Below are 24,780 nucleotides of genomic sequence, written 5' to 3' on the forward strand. Positions count from 1 at the left end.
CTTTTCCGTCCCAAGACCGTGGCTCATCAGCTTCGAGGTGTGTCAGCAGTTCCCTTTTATCATAAGACACTCTGCACAGACCCACACACCATCTGGACGATTATCCACAGCCGTGCAATCCCTGCTGCCCTTCAACACATCATCTGATGGCTCATCTCACAAAGAGTGTCTAGCATGACCGTTACTATTTATAAAATAAATAAATAAATAAATGAAACAAAAGCAAATATAAAACATACTTATGTGGAGGGGAGAAGACCTGGTCGTGGATAACAAGAGTGAGGTACTGGCTGAAATAAACTGCCTTGTGGAGTCACAGTGACAGCATCCCAACCTGGAGCAAATGCGGCAGCGTCAAATCCGGACAGGAGCGACGGGGGTCGCTGAGGCGGAAGAGCCGCTGGATGGGTGAGTTGGAGAGCTTAGTCTCCTGTCAGTGTGAAGAGGCCTGGCTGCGGCCAAGACCGCCCAAAGTAGATCTGAAAAGGAAAGTGGCAGTAAATGAAGTGCGGTATCCAATATCCATGCAAGGTGTAGTGGTGATGTCATCTCAGTGCATCAAAACAAATCGGTTTGATTGGCGGGCAGCTGGGAGGCTTTCCAGAGCATGTTTGAAGTGACTGTCTTAGCGAACCGTTGGTCGGAGGCTGAGAAGTGGGGCCAATTGATCGATGTGCTAGACGGAGAGGCGTAGCGCTGCATTTTGACTCTCTTGGCAAGGGAGAGGACCAACTACACTGCGCTGGCAGCTGCGGTGCACAGCAATTAGGACAGGTCCAGGTCCAGCTTCACACACGTGATGTGGGTGAAGGAGTGACAGAGGGTGAGGCATTGGGTAATAATGTAACCATGTTAATACAGAAGGCATACCCAGAACAGTCCAACGAAGCTAGGGACAAGATAGGGAGGGATGCATTTATTGGGGAAATAACACCAGGGGAGCAACAGTGGCACGTCCTTTTAGGAGAGCCGGAAACGCAAGGGAAGGCTGTACAGGAGGTGGCCACCTAGAACAGACCTTCATGCCAGCCCAGACTGCCCACACCCGCTCAGAGACAGGCCACAGTAGTCCAGGTGGACGTGCATTAGTGCAGGCCACCCCTGAAGTACCCACAGAAGTAGACAGTGTAGCTGTTTGTCAGGGCCAGCCAACAGGCCTAAAGCCTGGGACTCTGTTTGGCCACTGCATTTGCTAGAACTGCGGAGCACAGGGCCACCTGGAGGTCTGCTGCCCTGAGTCACCTCGGGCACCATAGGAAAGACCACGGGTTGGCCTACAGGAGTGGTGGCCAGCCCGTGATATACAGCTTACTCCTGCAACTAACCAAGACACTGTGCTGGTGGGGCTGGTCAGCCAAGGTAGTCATATGGACGTGCCCTGCACAGTCGTGGGGTTCAGTGCAGAGCGGTGGTCTACACTGCCGCCACCATTACGCTCGTTCGGCCTGGACTGTTACCATGCTGAAGGTAAGCCAGTGAAACTGGACTCTGACGAGGTCTACCTCAGGACAGTTTCCAGCCAACTTGCGCCCATGTGGGACCTCCAGGAGCTCGAAGTTGGCCCGGTTCACCAGCTTGCTTCCTGCTCATCAACCAACTGGCTCGCCTGCCTGCTTGATAGTCGTTCCTGCTCATCAGCTGACTGGCTCACCAGTTCACCGCCTGCTCATCAGCTGACTGGCTTATCAGCTCATCTGCCTGCTCAACAACCGCCCGGCTCACCAGCTTGACCACCTGCCCATCAACACAGGACTGGGACCAACAATTTCCCCTGGCTTTCTTCGCCTACTGAAGCGGAGGATGGCCCCGCTCTATGACCCTCACTGTACACGATCTGCAAGACCAGCTGGCCCAGGCCAACGAATTTGCTCGGGAGCGGCTAGCAGGTGCTAGACTGAGGCAGAAGCAGCCCATACGATATGCAGAACAGGGGTCAGTACTTTCAGCCAGGAGAGCAGGTCATGGTGCGTTGCCACTGGTGCAAGAAGGGACTGAGCCTTAAACTGCCAGTGGAAAGGGCCCTGAGAGGTTCTTTTCCGGCCCTCCAAGGTGGTGTATCAGGTCCTCCACCAGGATAGACTTGCCCCCTATCAGCCAGGGATTGACCAAGAGGGGACCACCCCTACACCACTGGACTCAGGTGCTACATTGGCATCAGCGGCAGGGGAGGGGCCAACTGCTGTGGCATGGCAATCCACCAGAACTCTGTGTTAGCGCCAACCCCCCTTCCTGTCATGGGGGGGGGGGGACGGGGACGACAGAGGTCTGGTGTAATGGGTGGGGGAGTGAAGGGATATAAGGGGGTGAGTGGAAATGACTGGGAGATTGAGGAAAACAAGAGTAGAGAGGGTGCGTGAATGGAGGGATAGAGAAATTCCTAGTTCCCGTCCCTTGATTTATGCTTATATTTTTATAATCAATGTTGTAAATAAATAAACGACTTGGGCCTTTCCATCGAATTCAACCTATTCGATAGTCTTATTTCTATCTATCTATTATTATACATAAAACTTGTAAGAAATGTAAAAATGTGATGTTTTGTCATCTATAAAAATAGATTTACAGGAAATACAAAAAGTTGAATCAGCTACACTTCAAAATTCTTCTAGCTTGTCCTCCCTCACAAATTATAGACTTTCCTCAAATTCACACACCCACCCACCCACACAACACACACACCCATCCACCCACCCGCACACACACTCACACACTCACACACACACATAACTTAAAAAAAGAGTAATTTACAACGGATTATGATAAGGAAACATTAAAAGGTGAGCAATACATTAAAACTGGTAAAATGAAAAGGAAAAACATATAGCTATCTTTATATGGAATATAATGCTCTCTCAGAAAAGGAGAAAAAGAAATATGAATACAAAAACTAGTAAATTTAGCAAAATGAGTCACAGCTGCATGTTTTTATAGACACTGCTCGCTTCCTAATTTCTTTCTGGCCACAACAAAAGCAGACTGTCTTCTACACTCCTATTGGCCAGAATCACAGCTGTCCAACTCCCACTGGCCAGGCAGCGTTTCCGTAGCCCATTCTGAAGTCATTATTTAGTAGTGTCAGTATTCCCTGCTTGCTAGCAATTGAATACAGAAAAAAAGTATTATTGTTGTTATTATTATTATTATTATTATTATTATTATTATTATTATTATTATTATTATTATTAGTCCTATTTAAATGCCTAAAAAGCCCATCGTCAACTCCAGCCGTCAATACGACAACTGGAGAAAAATTTTCTAATTAGCATCCTCATAAGAGAGGATGCTAAATAAATAGACATTTAACTAAATATAAACAAAAGAAACCGGTCAAAAGACTGCAAATTAAATGTTAACAGTAAAAGGGGGGGTGGTACAGAGCACGCCACCCAGAGCCCACCGGTCAACAAAGGCCAACATGTCGCCAGCAGACTCCACGTGGGCGTGCTTTAACTTAATCCGGGAATGGACCAGGGCCCTGAACATGGCTCCGCAGTCAAAGAGACCCTCCCCGACGATCTTATGCTTCCTGGTCTTGTAGATGGCCAGTCTAGCAAGAGCCAGTAGCAGATTCACCAGGAGGTCTCTCGTCTTGCTGTAGCCACGAACAGGGTGCCCAAAGATGAGAAGGGTGGGGGAGAAATGCAGCCAGAACTGCAGCAAAAGGTTCTTCAAAAGAAGGAAGAATGGCTGCAGCCTGGCTCACAAATAACACTATGTAACACAATTTTTGTTCCTGTGTAGTAAGTGTTATTTCCTAATTGCTTATGCCTCAAAAGTATAGAAAATGGCTATTATTCCCCACAAACTTTGCTTTTGTGACCAGGACAGTGATATTTCAAAATATCACTATTTCCAATGGGAAAACAGGCAAATGTGTGTCTTTTCGTTCACATAACGTCAGAAAAAAACAACATATGAATCCAAATTAACATGTATTTATACTAAAGTAATACAAAAATGACTACAAAAGATTTAGAAGTGAGTAGTTTTTTGAGATACAGTATAATCGTAAATCTCGAAAAACTACTCACTTCTAAATTTTGCATTCCTGGATTGCTCAGCGGGCCATTCTCTTAGTCGTAGTAGTCCTATTTAATGATCAGTATGTGGACTACACCAGCTGCCCACTGGCAGCTGGTGTGCACCGACTGCTCAAAGGCAACCAGTGTAAAAATTCATTTTTGCACCCCCTAAACAAAAGGGGGAGCTAACAAAGACAGGCCATTAACTAACTAAATGAAATCCAGTTCAAAGAACTGTAAATTAAATATTCAAAACAAAAGGGGCCGTGGTACAGAGCACACCAGCCAGAGCCTACTGGTTGACAAAGGCCGACATGTCGCCAGCAGACTCCGCGTGGGCGTGCTCTAACTTAACCCTGGACCGGACCAGGGCCATGAACATGGCTCACCTGTGTCTTACAAATACTCGGTGGTTAGACCCAAATATTTCAAATTTTGTCTTATTGGTCCATAAGACCAACTTCCACTCCTCAAACATCCAGTTTCTATGTTTTTTGGCCCAGGCAAGTCTCTTCCTCTTAATCTGCACTCTTGACAATGGTTTCTTTGCAGCAGTTCTTCCAGTTAGGCCAGCTTCACGCAGTCTCCTCTGAACAGTTGATGTTGAAACATCTGTGCTTCTAGTAGCATTTAGCTGAACTTGTATTTCAGGGGCAGTTAATTGCTGGTTTCGCAGACTTGTGACTCGAATGAACTTGTTCTCTGATTCTGAGGTCACCCTTGACCTGCCTGACGTTGTTCGGTCCTCATGAGTGCCAGTTTCTTCAAATTGTTTGATGGTCTTAGAAACAGCACTTACAGACACTTGCAAAGTTCTTGCGTTTTGTCTTAAAGATTGACCTTCATTTCTTAAAGTAATTAAAGTCTTTTTTTTTTGCTTAACTGAGCGTATTTTGCCATTTTCTGCTCCCTTACATTCAGGAATGACAAACTTGTGCCTATGCTACCTATATTTATAGTAATCATGGACCCTCACCTGTTAACAATAATTGGTGACAAAAGGTTAATTAAGTAACATGCTAGTTAACTCAGAGAACATCTAACAAAGACACTTTTACACTTAGGCCAGTGTTCTAACGCGGTGTTATACACATTTCAGACTGAAATCCCCTTGCTTTGGGTGACCATGACCAGTTCATCCAAAACCAGCTCGATGGGGTTTAATTCTGGAAACTGTGCTGGCCATTCCATGGTTTGAAGCCTACCGTCTTGTTCTTTTCTCCTAAGGTAGTTCTGACATAGCCTGGAAGTAAGTTTTGGGTCATTATCTTGCTGTAGGATGAGCCCCTGGCCAACTACGCGTATACCAGAAGGTATTGCATGGTGCTGCAAAATGCTGTGGTATCCGTTTTGGTTCAGGGTGCCATTCACTGTGTGGAAGTCGCCGACTCTGGCACTTGTTTGACAGTTGGTGTCACACACCAAGGAACCATCCTTTTGCCTACTCAACGGCGTACAAAAACCCTGCGTGATGAACCGAAGATTTCAAATTTTGATTCATCGGTCCATAAGACCTTCTTCTAGTCTTCAGTAGTCCACTGGTGGTGCTTCATGGCCCAAGCAAGCCTCTTTTTCTTATTTTGCCATCTTAGCTATGACTTTCTTACTGCCACTTGACCTGTCAAACCTGCATCTCGAAGTCTTCTCTTCACAGTTGAAACTGAGACTTGCTTACTTCGACCAGTGTTAAGCTATGCTTGAAGCTGTTGTCCTGTGAGCCGCCTATCACGCAAGCTGTTGACTCTCAGAAACTTGTCTTCTGATTCTGTTGTGGCTTTGGGTCTGCCAGACCTCTTCCTGTCAGAGTTTCCTTCAGTTTCCAAGTGTCTTTTGAATGTGTAGGAAACTGTACTCATTGATACCTTGGCTTTCTTTATAATTTATCTAAAGGAAAGACCTACACTTTTAAGGGTTACAATGTTCTGTCTGTCTTCCATTGTTAATTGCCTTTCTCGCCATTATGATAGCAATATACTACTTCCTGCAGTACAATACTGTCCAAATAATGCTTAAGAGGGTGTAGTAACACAGTCTGTTCTAACACTGCTTTTATACAGACAGAGGGTTTGTAAGTAATCAACAAAAGTTGGGACACCTGTAGGAATTGTTAGCATCAACTTTCAAGGCTTAATTTACTTGCATTGCTGCAGAACAGCTGTAAGTTGTTAACCCATTACTTGTTCCCTGAAAAAGGCCTTTTTGTATAACTCTGAAATGTACATTATTTTTCAGTTTTTGGTAACTAAACTTTTTTTTTTAACCTCTGGCAGTTTACCGCTTACCTTTGTACCATTTCAGGTTATTCACTGGACTTGAACTGCTTAAAGATAATGGCTCTGTTTCATTTTTTGGAACATAAAAATTGTGAATGTGTGTTGTATTTTTTTTTGTTTTTAAATGCCATCATAAATATACATATGTATCCTTTTTTTCTTAGGTTCTACTTGAATTTTGTAACTGAAGAAGTAGAAAATCCTGAAAAGTGAGTCATACATTTCTGCACATTTTAACTTTTATTTATTTTGTTACAACAATACAAAAGGCATCTCATCGGACCCCGACTTTTCCTGTCATTTCATTTAAAGGTCACTTCAATGAGGTCGGGGGGGGAGGGGGGGGTTGGGGGAGTCCAGTTTTTTATTAACTAGTTACAAAACAAACTCCCTCCTAACCTTCAGGGCTGATAGACATGGAGAAATGGTGGCGGTACCCAGAAGGGTGTTGTGAAGGAATTTGATTTGCACAGGAAACCCCTAAAATGCAGATGACTGTTCTGGTTCATGAATTACCAGCAACAGCTACATACATGTGACTTTTTCATCAATGTCATCCATAACTTTAAAAACTCAATCTTAAATTCTCAGATCAAAAATATGATCCAAACCCCAAATGATTTAATTACAAGTGTTAAACACAAGTGAAGGCAAACACTGTTAATATCTCATACACATCTATAACAATGCAAGCACTATGCTGGCAAATGCAGAGGATTCCAATACAAATGAGATACAATATTTTTTTAAACATGCAAAAGTCAATAAATATTTGAATACAATATATCAGTTTGATAACACTGTATTTTTTTTTTTTTATAACATATTTTTTTACATATTTTAGGATAATTTTTATATAGGTGTTACATCAATCAATCAATCAATCAATATCTGTTTTATATAGCGCCTTTCGTTGTGGACCACCATCACAAAGCACTTTACAAGACAGTGAGGAACAATGCATAATACATTAAATTCAATGAAATACAGTACATAGTACATTAAATACACACTAAAAAACAAAGCAAATACATTAAATACAGGCATACTGCATTAAATAAAAGGCTAGGATGTGAATTCTAAACATTGTGGATGCATGTGTCATACAGAATCATATGAATAAGATGAAGTGAAAAGCCTGAAATAACAGATATCAGGCTTAAAGATCATTGAAAGCAAGAGAGAACAAGTGGGTTTTGAGAGTTGATTTGAAGAGAACGACCGTGGGAGCTGCATACACTAAAGCTGGGAGAGAGTTCTAGAGAGTCGGGGCCATGAAGCTAAAAGAGCGGTCTCCGAGTGTGGTGCACTTTTGCTTGAGTATAACAAGCAAGCCAGAGTCAGAGGATCTCAGCTTGCAGGCAGGGACATAGTGGGTCAGCAGGTTGGAGAGATACTCTGGACCTGTGTGATGAATGGCCTTGTAGGCAAGCAGGAGAATTTTGAAAATAATCCTGAACTTTAGAGGTAGCCAGTGCAGCTGGGCAAGACAGGGTAATGTGATCATGTTTTTTACATGTGGTAAGGATCCTTGCAGCAGCATTTTGAACCAGTTGCAGTCGGTTTATGGCATGTGATGGAAGACCACCATAGAGAGAGTTGCAGTAGTCGAGTCGAGAGGAGATGAATGCATGACAGAGTATCTCTGCATCCTGGAGAGAAAGGTAGGGATGGACCTTTGAGATGTTTTGGAGGTGGTAGGAGGAGGATTTGACTACAGAGGAGATTTGGGCATCAAAGGAGAGGTTACTATCCAGAAGTACACCAAGGCTTCACACAGTGGTGAATGGCGCAGCAGACAGTTTCTGAGGGTCAAGGCAGCAATATTGAGATTCTTGAGTTGAGTTTCTGATCCTACTTGAAGAATTTCAGATTTGTTAGTGCTGAACTGAATAAAATTGGCAGACATCCAGGCCTCAATGTCTTGGATACAAGCTGAGAGCGGGACCATGGCAGAGGGACATCCAAGGTCTAATTTTAGGTAGAGCTGGGTGTCATCTGATAGGAGTAAAACATGAGGCCATGTTGGCGGATGAGATGAGCCTAGGGAAGCATGTAGATGTTGAAGAGGCCCAACAACTGACCCTTCAGGGACACTGCAAGTGACTGGGTTTGCATCAGCACTGCTTCCATCATAGAAAAGTAGCCATTTGGGGTGGATAGATTCTGCTGACACAGAAGATCAAGATTAGCATCAGTTATAAGTTCGCTGAGAAGCAGAGATTTGTTAGTCAGACAGAACTTACAACTGTAACAGGCAGTAGAAAGGGAGATGAAGTTATTAGCGGTATCTGAAGCAGGTACTTACCAGTATTCATTCTAGGAGGAGAGAAAGAGTGAGCATGCTTTGTCCAGGGGATCCAGTTGTTTGGTGTCAAGAGTAGGAATGAGACCTCTAGTAGCCATTTGGAGAGGTTTGGGAAAGGTCCTCACTCTACCTGTCCTCGCTCTGACTGCCACAACTCTGACTGCCCTTGGACGTGTGGCCCTTAGACTGGCTGGTGCTTAGAACGGCTGGCGTTCTAAGATACTGTTTGCCAATTTATACTATCCTATAAGCCCAGGGCTGTTTACTTTACATAATATTCTAATCAACCTCACAATTCAATACAGAGCAGCACAGTTAATAAAACTTAATTACAAGTATTGAATGCAGAGATAGTTACCCCAGCAGCAATGATTTTAAATATCAAATTAACAACAATCCACATACATGGTAATATGTTGATTCTCCTAGCAGCCCAGAGTTTAGACAACAAGCATAGGCACACAGCACATGTGACCTCAGTTAGAAAGTCAAACATAGTGGTTGTGTTTATAGTATACTCCGATACTAGAATTCTATGTAGTGTATTTTGGTGTTTTTAATATGTTAGCACATCAGAGGTGCATGTTATACAAACTCAAGGCAATCATAGGTGGCGGAACTGTGGGGGCTCTTAGTCTCTTAAGGCATGTAAGAGGTATATCAGTAAATTTAAAAATGGATCTGAGATTAACCTGAAAGATACATAAATACAGTCTTTTATGTATTTGACCTTTTACTGCTTGATGAAAGAAAATCTCCATTCTGTACACATCCTCTGAATGTTGTCTGTCAATGTCAGTGGCAATACATAAGCCCAACAGAAATAGGAACTAGTCGCTGGTTTGAAAGGCAAATTATAGAAATCAAACAACTGGATGTAGATTTGATTTGGCTAATACATTTAGCACCAATTGGTTACTTAAATGCTTACACAAATACATGAACATTCACTCAACTCCTAGTTAAAAAATGTAAAATTACCGGGTCTTTTATAATTTTACATTTAGATGAAAACAGTTAACAAACCATGTTTGCTTTTAATTAGGTACTGGAAGTTTTGCACGGTAAAGCCATAGGGAATGTTCACTTGATCACATGTGTTCCTGTACAGACAGTACAGCATGAATTCACACAAAATGAAACATTTAAAAAAAAGGTATTTTTGTCAGTGCTAGGCCGTGCTTGGCAATATCTGAAAAATTTTGCAAGCACATTTTCGTTTAAAATGTAATTAATGTAAACTGTAAATATACAGGTATATCTGGGCTAGCTTTTCTGTTCAAAATGTATTTACTGTGTGTGACAGGGTAGCCGAGCAGTGATGACTTTCCCAGACCAGAAAGCTGACAAAGACACACAGACAGGTACTACGGGTGAAAAGCGATCTTTTATGCCATTTTTATTAAGCAAAAATAAAATAAATATTTGAACAAAAACAAATATAAAAGTTTAAACAAAAGAAATCACAAACACATAAAATCGCCTTCACTGATCCTGTAAGCTACCCTAGTTTAATTTTTACTTTTGATTTCAATTTCGATTTTCTCTAATCTCACTCTCATTCCTCTTCTCAAACACCCACACAAACACACAAAAACACAAACTTACACTGAGAGTTCAAAACATTAGGAACACCTGCTCTTCCCGCGAAATAGACTGATGAGGTGAATCCAAGTGAAAGCTATGATCCCTTATTGATGTAACCTGTTAAATCCACTTCAATCAGTGTAGATGAAGGAGAGACAGGTTAAAGAAGGATTTTTAAGCCTTGACACAATTGAGAGATGGATTGTGTATGTGTGCCATTCAGAAGGCAAATGGGCAAGATAAAAGATTTAAGTGCCTTTGAACGGGGTATGGTAGTAGGCACCAGATGCGCCGGTTTGAGTGTGTCAAGAACTGCAATGCTGCTGGGTTTTTCACGCTCAACAGTTTCCCGTGTGTATCAAGGATGGTCCACCAACCAAAGGACATCCAGCCAACGGCAGGCCAGTGGTCGAAAACGGCTCATTGATGAAAGAGGCCAAGGGAGGCTGACACGAATTGTGCAGAGCAACAGACGGGCTACAGTTAGTCAACTGACAGTCCAGTACAACATTGGTGCCGAAAGACCCATAAAAGAACTCGTCTTACCTTGATACGAATGGGGTATGGCAGCCGACGACAGAGTTCCACTTCTTTCAGCAAAACACAAGAAACTGCAGTTGCAGTGGGTTAAGGAACAAAAACACTGGACACTGGAGGATTGGAAAAACATTGCCTGGTCTGATGGATCCTGGTTCCTGGTGTTGGAAAAAACCACATGATTACATGCATCCATCATGCTGCTTGTCAATATTGCAGGCTGGTGGTGTTGGTGTGATGGTGTGGGGTGTGTTTTCATGGCACACATTGGGCCACTTGATAAAAGTGGGGCAACGTGAAAGCCACAGGATATCTGAACATCATTGTCAATCAGGTGCATCCCTTCATGGCAGCAGTGTATCCATCTGCTAATGGATTTTTTCAGCAGGATAATGCCCCATGCCACAAGGCTGGGAACACTAAAAATACAACCAAGAAAGCCCCCCCCCCCCATAGTAAAAAGCTTCTGCCGCCAGTGAAGACACCTATTTCATGGATGTTATACAGACAGTTGTGTTACATTAAATTATATTTGCAGAGATGGAAATATGACTCTCATTGCTTAGCAGCTTGATCCATTCCTGATACATACCTGAGCTTGTTACCTATACACTGTAATGACACACAAAATATATTCAGACTACACCTGGTACAAAAGTGGCTGTCTCGGTACTTAATAACTGTTTGTCCGAGATTAAAGTGTGGATGCGGCATAATCGTGTGCAGCTAATTGGAAACAAAACACAAATAATGCTGCTTGGCTCTCCCACGACAACTGAGAAACATTTATTTTTTTAGTATGGTGATTGACGGGCTTGAAGTTAAATCTAGTTAGGAATATGGGTATAGTTTTCGACCCCAGTCTAACCTTCGAGTCTCATATCTTGAATGTCACTAAGGTGTCCTTTTTTCACCTCTAGGCATAGCCCGTCTGCACCCTCTCTTGCCCATGCCCGATGCAGAGAGGCTGGTGCATGCCTTTGTTTCCTCCCGGCTCGATTATTGTAATGCTTTGCTTGCCGGTGTTTCCAAGGCTGCTATTTGCAGGCTGCAATACATTCAGTACTTGGGTGCTCATATTACACCAGTTCTTGCCTCTCTGTATAGGTTGCCAGTCAAGAGTAGGATTGATTTTATAAGGCCCTAAATAGATTGGCCCTAAATAACGTCTCTATTTTGTTAACAAGGTGCATCCCCACACGTAACCTTTGCTCTGCTAATTCAGGTCTGTTAAGGATTCCAAAGGCTAAACTTTGTTCGATTAGTGACAAGGCTTTTTGCTGTTATGCGCCTCTAGGCTTTGGAATAATCTTCCGCAGGGTGTCAAGGACATTAATACCGTTGGAGCTTTTAAAAAACTACTAAAAACGCAACTGTATGTACAGGCATTTCAACGTGGCTGGGCTTTGTCACCATGCAATGTTTTATTTTATAATCTGTGCTATTTTGTATCTATATGCTTGTGTATATGTTGTTGTATTTTGTTTTGTTGTTTTTAGTGTTATTGTTCTAAATTGTTCAGCATTTTGAGATGCTTGCATTTAGATGCTATACAAAAGAAAGATTATTATTATTATTATTATTATTATTATTATTATTATTATTAATCATTAAATCCATAGTAAGACCTGGAATGGGTGAAACTTCTGTCCAGTAGCACAGTAATATAGTAGCCTTTCCCCACTGTAAGTCCAGATTCAAGTTGGGTATATCAAATTAGTTTAAGTCCATATAAGAAACTACAATACAATCCCTACATTTGCAATCGGTAAATCACTAACACTGGGTTTCCTTTTGTAACACAATAATGCCCTCAGATTCACAGACCTAGCAAAGACTGCTGTGCGTCACATCAACCTATATAAAAAGACATCTTGCTGCAATTTCGCATGAAAAGATTGAATTGTTTTTGTATCATAAACTTATGATGAACCAATTACTTCCTAATGGGTAGTTAGATTAATATCATGATCATTGAAATGACCTATTTGGTAAAAAAAGGAAGAAAGAGCAGGCTATGAATCTTGGTGTGCATATTGTTGGTAACTATACAGGGGAATATGTGGAAGTTCACATTGTCAGTACTTCATAATGTAGGATCTCTAAGGCATTGAACCTGCCAACATACCGAGTTACTAAAATGATCTGCGAGTTGCAGCAGGGGTGATGTCTTGGGTGACAGCTGAGTCCCAAATCCTTGAAAATGAGTCTCGTTGCAGTGGAATAACATATTGTCTTCCGATTAAACAATGTAGGATCTTTCATGAGCTCTAAACCTTCCAAACAAAATAAAAAATGTACCCCTCTAGTGCCTAGTGCGTACAATTGCGTGAATGTACACAAATTAGTCAAATATCCTGCCTCAGCTATCCCTAGATGGTGGTGTTAGGCATCATGGACTCAAGTTGATTTAGTTCCCAAAAAAGAGGAGGGGTTTATACAGATAAATCATCTTATGCTTTTAAAATGCTGTATATCCGTGAGAAAAATGTAAGTAAACGTTGAGAAACACTGAAGTTTCTTTAGAATTAAGCACGCAAAAGATCATATTCTGCATTCATCATTCTGTTTCATTTCCTTTGAAAATGTTTTCCTGGTAACAGTTTATTTTGTGTGGCATAAATACATATGTAATTGATATGCAATTATAGATTTATTTTTTTTTAAGTTCAGTAACAAGTTAATAAAGATTCAGTGGATATGCAACAGTGCAGAGGTTGTGTGTACACCATTTGACTGGTATTACAATTGTCTTCTTCATATTCCTTATGTACATTGAATATGTTTATTGATAGTTTCCTTTTGGAATAATACTAATATAGTTGCATTTCTGTATGGTTTCCATATTTCCTTACAGCATACTGTATATGTTGACTATATCTAGTAACATGTAGCTGAACTTCAGAAAATGAGTAATTCAATTAAATACTTATTTATGCCGCACAAAATAAAGAGTAACCAGTTTCCTTTACTTTAACTTTCTCATTCTTTGTAACCTTTGCCTATCACTTTTCTTCTTCCTGCAGGTTCTTACAGATCTTTTTAAATGGATTTCTTTAACTGTGGACAATGGGAGCTGGTGAGATCTAGGCAAGGAATAATAAATCAGATTGACCTTATAAACCTGTTCATATTGTCCCGTCAAAATAATAGTGGTTTATAATGACATTTAAATCTATAGGAAATGGGACCTTCAGCAAAAGTTGATTTTCTTAAATAATATAATACATGAATTAGTACTCTAAATTGTATTTTATCAGTAGCATTATTCATTGTTTCTTACAATATATCAGTTTCCTTGATAATAAAAAGTAAAGTGCTCAGATCTTGAAAATGAGTACTTCCCAGCCAGTCTGGCACTTTGTATCATCAGAAATGGTTTATTTGTTGCCATTGTGCACAGCTGGGATTGTTTAAACAGTGAGGTATCACAAACTCTATCTTTAACTCAACTTCCCACCCAAGATGGAGCTGAACATCTCTCCCTGTATTGCATCAGCTTTAACCCCAGCTACTGGAACTGCAGCTGGAACTTCTGACAGGTCTAGGCCATTTGGCACCTCTTCGCTGTTTTATTACTGTCCACTAATGTACGTGTTCTTATATTGTTTCTCTCTAACTTACTGTACCGTCTCTTGATGCTAAATCACTTTCATTCTTGTCATACAATATAACACTCAGTTCATTACATCCCTTACTCAACAACCAATGATCATTTTTTTTACCTGCAATGAAAAAACAACAACAACATAATACTCAGTACTGCTGTCTAGAGGTTGCTTAGTGTGAAATAACATTGCTTCTTATATTAGACCTGGTAGCTAGACTATAATAGAAGTCTTAGTTAGTATCGGTAAAACATGGTCCAGTATTTGCAGAAACGCAACCAATGTCTAGGGACATCAGGAGGTATTACTTTTACAGAGTGTATGGCAATACTGGGATGTAATGCTATGCAAACAGGGTTATTGAGGGTCCAGCTTTTAAAACCAATTTATAGCTGTTATTTCCTTTATAAAATTCCCCAACAGCTTGGAACAAGTGAAAACATGGTAGCATGGAGCTTTTAATTGACAAGTTCAGGTGGTATGGGGTCGATAATGATTAATGTGCAAAACCAATGTGATATCACAGTGGTACTCTGATTAACATTCACACTTAAACTACAGCTGATGATAGGACATTTCCAAAACTCTGTGAATCACAACTGCAATGTAATCTGGGATTATAATTATTGGTCATTAATTTGAGATGTAATTACTTCAGGTGGGTTATGTTCTGTTGAAAAAAAAAAAAAACTAGCACAATGGATGTGTTAATCACCCTCCTGTATGTACTTATTGCATGTGTGATGCTAAATACAAATATATCAAGATATTGCTGTCATGTACCATCATCATCCTTCAAGCTTTCGATGCTAGACTGAACTGTAACAAACTCTTTGCTTATGTTGCAGAACTATCCCCCTCGCCATATGCATATCAATGGGAATTGTTACTGTTGGCTATGTGTTAACAAATGTGGCCTATTACACTGTAATGTCTGCAGAGGAGCTGCTTGCCTCAGAAGCTGTTGCTGTGGTGAGTAATCTAATCACGCAAATTAATATTGATTATTGATTATTTGCTTTACTTTTGTTGATCCTGTTCGTAAAAGGCACTACAGTGCATTTTGTATTCCTTGGACAAGATTATACAATATATTTTCCCTAATAATATATAAATACAATAAAGTATTGGGTACTCTTAGTTTTAAATGCAAAATGAAAGTATTGATATACATTAAACACATGTTGATATACATGTTGTTACTGTTTAGTGATATTTACTGTGCTTACACAAAACACAATAGTGTGATTATGAGGATAGAATTCCATTAACAATGTGTATTTAACAAAGTTATTTTCCTGATCATTTATTTTTGCTATCAGCTCCAAAATATACCTTATTTCCTAGTTTTCAAAGCGTTCTACCCACCAGGAAATTGTACATAGATTTGAACGCCTCGAAACACAATACACAAAATAATGTTTCTGTGTTCGTGATTTTGAAAATTCCATAATATTGATACGTCTGATTTGTCTTTATTCAAAGTGTTATGATTAAATAAATTAAAATAACACATTGGGGGGGGGTCTCTCTTCATTTGAGCTAAATGGTTGCTGTAGTTTAGATCATTAAACTAGTTTTTTTGTATTAATATTGTTATGAACCAACTATCAAATTATGGACTGGAAGAGCCACAAGCGGGTACCACTGGTTTATATCAACTGAAACTGAATGAACCTCTATGGCTATTAGGCCTTGTTTCCACTGAGGTCTGTAATGTGAAACTTATATTTCTTGACTATAATTTATTTAAATGATCAGCTATTTCTAGATGTCTGCACCAAGATTTCAATCCACTCTTAAAGCTGGCTTTGAAGATTACAGAGACAGAGATGCTTCAGTGCTGTGTGGGGAAATGTGGTTAATCAACATAATACTGCTGCTAGAAATGTTACAGAATTGCTGCTATTGAGTACCCATGAGAATCGTTTCACTTTTAATCTTAACTGTATAAGTTATTGGTTTCCTGGAATAATGGTCAGGGAGAACTGTTTCTCCTGAGACGATGTATTTCACTCACTTTCTTTTTGATAATCACTCAAAGGAGTATATTTATGGCACATTATGAGCTTTTGTCAATGGCAATCTTAAAATTGCCCAGTGATACAACATGCAGTAATCAGAATATAACAGTTTGTCAAAGCTGAAATAAGGAAACTCATGTTTATTGTAAAGGAAAAAGACTTTTCAGTAGGGCTGAGCAATAATACCGATATACCGGTGTATTGCGATATTCATCAGGCAATACAATAACTGCTATTTGAACAACAATACCCATATTTTTAGTTAAACTGATTCAGGGAAACGTCTACTAGAGAATATCTGCTATTATCTTGTGAGATATCGTAATCCGAGCTGTGCTAATACAAAAGAAAATACGACAGCTGCTTAAATTCTGCATAGCAAAGTTACGTGTGGAATCATTTCCTAATAAAAAAAACAAATCTAAAAAAGAAGGCTGTATGGCATCAAACATTGCGATTTGTTGTTTATGGAAGGCTGAAGTATGCTTGTGGTACCGCCAACTTTCCATACAGTGGTATAGTGATTAAGTAAGTTACCGGAACACCAATTAAAATATTGATTTTTCTAAAACAAATTATACTTACTTGAGGTAAAATTTAATAGGTAATGCATGTGTCTTGCATGCGACTTTTAGGTTATTCCCCCTTGATCAGTGTTGCCAGATTGGTGGTTTTTCCAGCCAAATTTGGCTAGTTTTGAAAGCATCTAATGGGTAAATGCTGTCTTTGTTGGTTTATTTATTTATTTATTTATTACTATTTTTATCATGAATGCTTTTTTCTATATCCAGCACAGAACTTAAATCACGATGATACCCTGTATGGTATTTATCACGTCCTCATCCCCATTTTTTTTCTGGAGCTCTGCATCAAATAAAATGACAAACTACACAAACGCTCAGTTATATTTTTTATTCTCCACTAATTTAAGAGCTGTATCAGTGCAATTGTAATTGTTTTTACATTTATTGTTAAAGACTATCTGCCGACAGTTCTGGACAATGTAATTTTATACTATATTCTGAATATCTTTTTTTTCCCCCTGGATCTAACGCATTTGATCTCATCAGATTAAAAAAACAAAACAAAAAACAACAAAACAAAAAACAAAAAAACAAAACAAAACAAACAAACAAAAAAAAAACAGCAGTTCTGCTAAGTTGTGAGAAAAGAAAACAAGCAAAGCAGATACATAGATACATAGCTTATAACATTACTCACCGGTATTTTTTTTTAAATAAATGTGTAGCACTAATTTATGCTTCTGTAATATATATTAAATCTTAAAAGGTCAGTCATTTATTCCAAAACCCTGGGTCTCTGCACTGACAATATATAAAGCAGCTTTAAAAGTGTTTATGGGCAGTCACAGGAAACACTTTTGAAAAACATGATCAATAGAAAATTAAAGTAAATATATTATTTATATTACAAAACAAAAAACGACATATAAAATCAACATCAGCATCTTTTGGCATTGAATTCCAATATATATTGCAATATTGTCTTCAGTATTGCAATATATTGCAATAAAGATCCTCTGTCCCAATACCCGCTTCTACTTTTCAGTTGATCTGCGTTATACACGAGGAGGACTAATTATACATAAACATTCTTTTCTGTTTTTTTTTTTTACAGACGTTTGCAGAGAAGCTGATGGGGAAATTTTCCCTGGCTGTTCCAATATTTGTTGCTCTGTCTTGCTTTGGCTCAATGAATGGTGGTGTATTTGCTGTTTCAAGGTAAGCAGCTTCAGATTCTTGCATTTTAATTTCAACTTTATCTTTTTCATGCCGTGTGTATTTGTTTAACCTCATCTTGTCAACAGAGGTCAAACTCTGTAATGCACCACACAAAACTACGCATTGTCAATGTCATCAAATTGTTAATGTCATGAATATGTAGTACATTTTTTAATTTGTAAATGATGTGGCCATACAGGAAATCCATGAGAAGTGCTGTATTCCCAGAGCATTGGTTTCCCATCTAAATACCAGCATTTTCTACAAGACTATAATATAAACTTGACATGGATAATCCCCAATACTTGGTGCACTTGCCAAGCAGGGTGTCCCTCCTTGTAGGTGCTTAACACATATTGATCAAAACCATGCATTGGTAAAGTTTGGCTTAAGAGCTTACCAGCTTTTTCTGTGACTGAAAGCCACATGCCTCAGAGCTTGTGGTGAACATTGATTGTTGGTGGTGCTTGGAAGCTAGCAGCTTTGCCGTGCTGTTCCCATTGCAGTGTATTACAAGCTCTCTGTTTTCCATTAGGATGTTTTATGTTGCCTCCCGTGATTTTTTTTTTTATTAAATAATATATTTATTATATTTTTTTTTCTTTTTTTTTTTTTTTTTTTATATTTTTTTTTTTATTTTATTATTTTTTTTTTTTTATTTTATTTTTTATTTTTAAACTTTGTTTTTTTACAATTTTTGTATTCTAATTTTTTATTTTTTTTTTTTTTTTTTTTTTTTATTATTTTCTTTTTTTTTATAATTTATTTTTATATTAATTTTGTATATTATATATTTTTTTTTTTTATATTTTTATTATTTTTTTTTTTTTTAAATTTTTTTTTTTTTTTCTTTTATTTTTTTATTTTTTTTTTTTCTTTAATATTTATATATATTTTTTTATTTTTTTATTTTTTTTTTTTTTTTTTTTTAATATATTTTTTTTTTCTTTTTTTTTAGGTCACCTTCCAGAAATACTTTCTATGATCCACATTCGCAAACACACTCCACTCCCTGCAGTCATTGTACTGGTGAGTAACAACAACATGAAACAAAGTGGACTTTTTCTGTGATTTATTTATTTTTTCTCTTCTGCCTAAGAGGAAGATATGGATGGAGGCACAATATTTTTAACAGCATCCAACATTTAAAGCGATGGCCTAAAGTTTTGTATTGCCCTATAGAATTAACTAACTTTGCCTCATAAAGTCAAATGAAACCTGCTGAATAATGCTACATATTGAATTACATACCACTTTGTAGTTTCCCATATACAGTACTTAACAGAAAACTGGCAAAAATTTAAAGATGTGACATTTTGAACTCTAACATGAAATACTGTACTATTGTTATGGCTTCCTGTAGACTTTTGCAATATCATTTTGTAGTTTCTTTGATCACATGATTAAATAAAATATCTAAATGAGGTCCATATAGTTTTATTTAAAATGAATGTCTCAATCCTAAAATTCTAGATGATGCAAAGCATTTGGAAATAGCTGTACATTCCAAATAATGGAAGACATTTTGAAATATCTGTTTTTTATATAATTTATAATATATAATCAAATGTTAGATTTGGTGGCTTAAGCCAATCAGACTTTTGTCGAGACCAGGCTCTGTCTTGTTTTGTTCAGATAATTAAGGTCATAAGTTACACTTTCAGTTTCAGCCTTACAATTTTAAAACTGACACTGCATTTCAGTGCCCCTTCATACGAGAAAAATAAGGTATGACGCAGTGAAGAAGTGTATTTATTTCTCTTAAACTGCTGCCAAGTGTACCATAAAGAAGATATACAGCAATAGCATTTTGATGGTGCTTCTTTTCATTGTGGTGCGGGCATTATTTGAACAGCTCAGTACTTTTATACCTTTTTTTATTTTTCAGTATCCATTGACGATAGTAATGTTGTTCATGGGAGATATTTACAGTCTGCTGAACCTCCTGAGTTTTGTTCGATGGCTCTTTATCGGTCTAGTAGTTGTTGGACTTATCTACCTCAGATATAAGCGTCCTGAAATGCCTCGTCCTTTTAAGGTAATGTGGCCTTTCTTTCTACAAAACCCTAGGTAATAAGAAAATAATAAACAATAGCAGTACAGCTCAACACACTGTAACTAAGGGGATGCAAATGTCAAAAGTAACAATCTACAAACACAGGGGCATTAAAAAGAAGCTTAGCACTGCCAGGATTGTTTTACACTGTCATTAGTACACAGTTCAGAAAGTTGCAAATTGTGTCTCTACATGAATCAACTACACTGATTGCAAAGATGCACATCCTGATGAATGTTAAAGGTTATCACTCTTGGCATGCATTCAACTGACACGCCACTTCAGTGAATGTGGCAAGGATAGGGGAGTCTGTAAAATGAAAGTATATGGAAGGTTATAAGAATACTCAAGCAAATCAAAATACTCCATCAGCAAATATTGCAACGCATTAAAGTTTTGTTTTAAGTCACCTCTACTAACAAACTGGCACACACAAAATAAACATTTACAGTGAACCAGGTTGGCATAGCAGTCATTCATCCCTGGATTCTCAATGAAATACATATAACTGTTTCGACCTTGTGGACAGTCCAGATCACTAAACCAACAAACACAGCCTAAAATAGCAGGCAATGGGCACCATTCCAAGTTTTCTAAAAAATAAAAGACCACATAAAGGAATGGAGTATCCTCCCCCTTAACCAGTCAATAGCAAAATAACGTTCTTATAAACTCCTTAGAATTATTCTGTAGATTGTTTAGTTTTCCAGACTTTATGAGGTTTTATTAATGTTACCCCTTAAAGTGTTACTTTTGTATGTACAATACTATGTTGTGATGTGTTGAGCGTATGAACTGAAAGGGCCAGTTCCTTTCAAATGAGATTGTGTATTGTGACTGGAAAAGACTGACTGAAACAGTATTAATAGGATTTTTTAAATTACTGTGTCTTATTCTGTATTTTAGGTTCCATTGTTCATCCCTGCCTTATTTTCCTTCACTTGCCTCTTCATGGTTGCCCTGTCTCTCTACTCTGACCCCATCAACACTGGAATAGGATTTGCTATCACAGTGACTGGAATTCCTGCATACTATCTCTTCATTGCATGGGACAAGAAACCCCAAATCTTCCAGAAGTTTATGAGTAAGTATTTTTAACACCGTTGATGCTGCTTTGAGATGAAGCCAAAGAAAACTGTATGTTTGGCTTTTTTTTTTTTGCCTTATTCTGCATCATACCACAGCCTATCCCTGGTGTCATTCTTAAGAGAGCATATCCAATTGTGATGAAATTTAGTTTGGAGATTCATCATCACAAGTATACATATGAGACAATACGAATCTGGCCATATACAAATAAAAGGCTTTAAACTCTTCAGTAACAGTTCTTCTTCTGTCATTTCAGATTCAATGACCACAACATTGCAGCTCATTCTGGAAGTGGTGCCAGCAGAATAAGAAACATTACTTTGAACTGTTTATTTTTGTTTACAACACACCAATCATTTTATATGTACATGATGATACACAATGGTCTGCAAAGTCTAAAGTTCAAATGATTATCTAACTAAAGCATCCAAGTTTGGATTTGAATGCCACTTACAGTTCATAAGATCTGTCTTGAGAACTTGTGATGTTCTCTTGAAAAAAAAAAAAAGGTGAACATTTCGCACTGGAATAAATAATTGCCAGATAGGTTAAATGCCACAATGCATTTTTTAAAACAGTAATTGCAAATGCTAGCATTTGAGATGGGAAACTATGAATGGATGTTTATGTACCATACTAACAAATATACTGTAACATCACTGTACACCAGTTTAAAACGGTGTGCTGGAAGTTAAAAACACCACAGTGTAAGATCAATGCTTTTATATTTGTTACTTTCGGCAACAAGCAACCGTGCCATACAGTTAACGTTCAACAGGTTTTAAACACTGATAAAACTTTACCAAAAAACTAAAAAAAAAAAATGAAACCTGTGTTTATCCTACTAAATATTACTCTATTAACAATGACAAAACTACTTATATTGTGTTTATGGTTTAAATGACTGTACTTGTTGCAACAGAGTTTCCGTACACACTGTGATTCCCATCTGTGCTGTTCTCAGGATGCCTCAACATATAAGAAAAGTACTTTGGGGCAGTAGCAGGAAGAACTGGTCATTTCTCTGAGTAGTATACAAATTCCCCTTTAAACGCAGATTTTTGGTCATGCACAAAAAACTAAAATTTCTAACACAGAAAAGAGTTCTAAACATAAAAGCTTCCATGTGCTTGCTGTGCTGTAGGTCAACTGTACACTGTGTGTGTTCATGTCATACAGCAAGTGCCCATCAACAAGCTTAAATTGTCTTACAGCTGATTAACATGAACAGATACTGCACTAAACACTTTAACATGTAAGCATTTTGCTAAAAGTGATTTTTGACTGCATAACATAAATAGCCCCTTTATACTTTCATCAAATTAGCTTTTGGAAATATTTACTTCAAAACAATGTGCTTATTCTGGCTAGATTTAGCATTTTCCACTGTCCCTGCACAAGTGTTGAACGATAAAATTTGAGTTCAATTAAAAATGCAAAAAAAAAAAAAAGCCTATATTTGTAACTTTTAAAAATGTTTTTATGCAAACTGCCCCATCTGTTTTCTCTCTACACTTCTGCATTTTTTGCAAGAAATGCATGACTTTTGTTGAATTGTTTTCTGATATTATTTTAAATTGGAATCTTCATTTTGTTTTCAGAAGCATAACCTGTTTTTGGACTCTTAATTTGATCTTGTTTCAGCATACTTATTGGAGTCTGGATTTTGAAATAATTTTATTTCATTAGTTTTTAACAGCAGTTTTCCATTTACACTACTGGCTGAACTCTAGCCCCTCCTCCTTCCGTGTGCCTTCTGAGCCAGCAAATCGAAATGCTTTTTGTCATGGCCCGCTTAAAGCTTGTTGTAACTTAAATTCCTATTGGTTTATTTTTAAATACAGAATGAAATACCCTCTGTGTATGGCTGCACTGTTTAGTAATCAGGGTTTAGTTTTACTGAAATCTGCCCTTGCAACACATGACAAATCTGAAACCGAAATATTGGCGTGATCTAATTGGCCTCATTCTAACACTCCTTTGGCTTCTAGAGTGAACAGGTTTTGCAAGTACTGTACTAAATTTAGTAATTGGAAAATGCCATATTTTTTTTCCTGTTTTCACAGGTATATTGTGACCCTAACTCAGATGGGGGTACAGAGTAGACTAGATTATTTGGAAAGGGGTACAGGGCCTAAGCAATTTGAAAACTACTGATCCAGAAGATAATACTGCAGAAAATCTTAACACAATTACCATAGCAAATATGTAACATTATTTATTATGCTCACATTGCACAACTGTTGCTTTGTATTTTGTTCAGATTATATCCTTAATGTCCTTTGGCTGTTGTGTCATTTTGTATGCCTTTCTTCCCTCATAAAAGTTTACCACAGTAAATATGCACAGTCATTTTGCAGTTTTCCTATGTTTTCCCCATGATTATACCATGCATTTACCAGTTTATAATGGTCGGTGTGTTTTTTTAAATATGCAGGCCGCTATGGGTTTACATAGGTTTCACCAGGCTTTACTACTCTGCTATGCTTTTAGTATGGTATACTTTTATAACGTGAAGGTCTTTATGAATAAACGTGTTCTGCAAGGTAATGTCTCCTTGATTGCTTCAAATTAGAACTTAAGCAGACCTTGCACAGGCGGTAACATGGTATTGACTGATTGTTTCAATTATTGTCTGTAAATACTGTACAGCTTTTAGTTGAGGCTAAAAAGAACCTGTTATTGCCATAGTTTATTTAAATACAGTTCTCCTTATCAAAATATCTGTGTTTACTGCACATAATGTATGTTCAAAAACATACATTAGTGTGTTTGTGGAAAAGTAGTTTTTAATACACATATTTTTAGAATAAATGTTTCTGGATAATAAAAGAGATTGTTTGCAAAAAATGTATGGTGTTGCACTATGTTTTAAAATAGTTTTGAACTCTTTCAATTCTTAAATTAAAAAAAAAAACAAAAAAAAAGTGGTACTAGTAAACATTTCTAGACAGAATTGATTCATAGAGTAGGCACAGGGCAGTGCACTATAGTTGGCTGTATTCAACATACAATAGATGTGTCAGTATCACAAAGGCACCATCTGTTTTTCAGCCACTGGATAACACTCCATATGGCAGAGCCAAGTGTGTGAATTGGAAAAAAGACAGTAAAAATAATAATAAAAAAGAACAGCTTCATTTAAAAATAAATAAATAAATAAACAAACACACATACAATGCAGTAACACTTTGATCCACCAAACAAGAAGCTGCATTGCAGGGCTATACCACACAGTGGCTGAATGCAGACTTGTGGATATAACGTCTTGCTATAAAAAAGAAAAACACAAGGAAACCAAAAAATTGATAAGGGAACGAAACCAAAACATGTAATATCGATATTTTCTAAATAACGATAACGTCAGCAGTATCTAAATGCAATAAAACGCTGATTATCGTGCATTTCCTTGATAGCTGACCTTGTCTGTAAGTTAACTTGTCTGTACCTTTGATGCGCAGTCAGCTGCCAGACAGTAATGCCTTCTAATCAGTAATTAACAAGTACCCTTGTTAAAAGACATGACCAAGTAAT

General features: G+C 38.0%; 1 protein-coding gene across 1 annotated transcript in view; it reads left to right on the plus strand.

The window, feature by feature from the left end:
* The window catches only part of LOC121325267 (cystine/glutamate transporter-like), a 49,911-nt gene extending 27,174 nt beyond the window's left edge, over positions 1-22,737 (plus strand). Inside the window, exons 6-13 of the mRNA XM_041267695.1 lie at positions 6,460-6,504; positions 15,184-15,307; positions 17,998-18,101; positions 18,637-18,660; positions 19,058-19,130; positions 19,990-20,139; positions 21,064-21,241; positions 21,503-22,737. Of these exons, the coding sequence (XP_041123629.1) occupies positions 6,460-6,504; positions 15,184-15,307; positions 17,998-18,101; positions 18,637-18,660; positions 19,058-19,130; positions 19,990-20,139; positions 21,064-21,241; positions 21,503-21,555 (751 nt within the window). The 3' untranslated portion in view covers positions 21,556-22,737. The remainder of the gene's footprint in view (positions 1-6,459; positions 6,505-15,183; positions 15,308-17,997; positions 18,102-18,636; positions 18,661-19,057; positions 19,131-19,989; positions 20,140-21,063; positions 21,242-21,502) is intronic.
* The last annotated feature ends 2,043 nt before the right edge of the window (positions 22,738-24,780 follow it).

This window comes from Polyodon spathula, chromosome 1 (genome assembly GCF_017654505.1).
Source record: "Polyodon spathula isolate WHYD16114869_AA chromosome 1, ASM1765450v1, whole genome shotgun sequence".
Taxonomy (NCBI): domain Eukaryota; kingdom Metazoa; phylum Chordata; class Actinopteri; order Acipenseriformes; family Polyodontidae; genus Polyodon; species Polyodon spathula.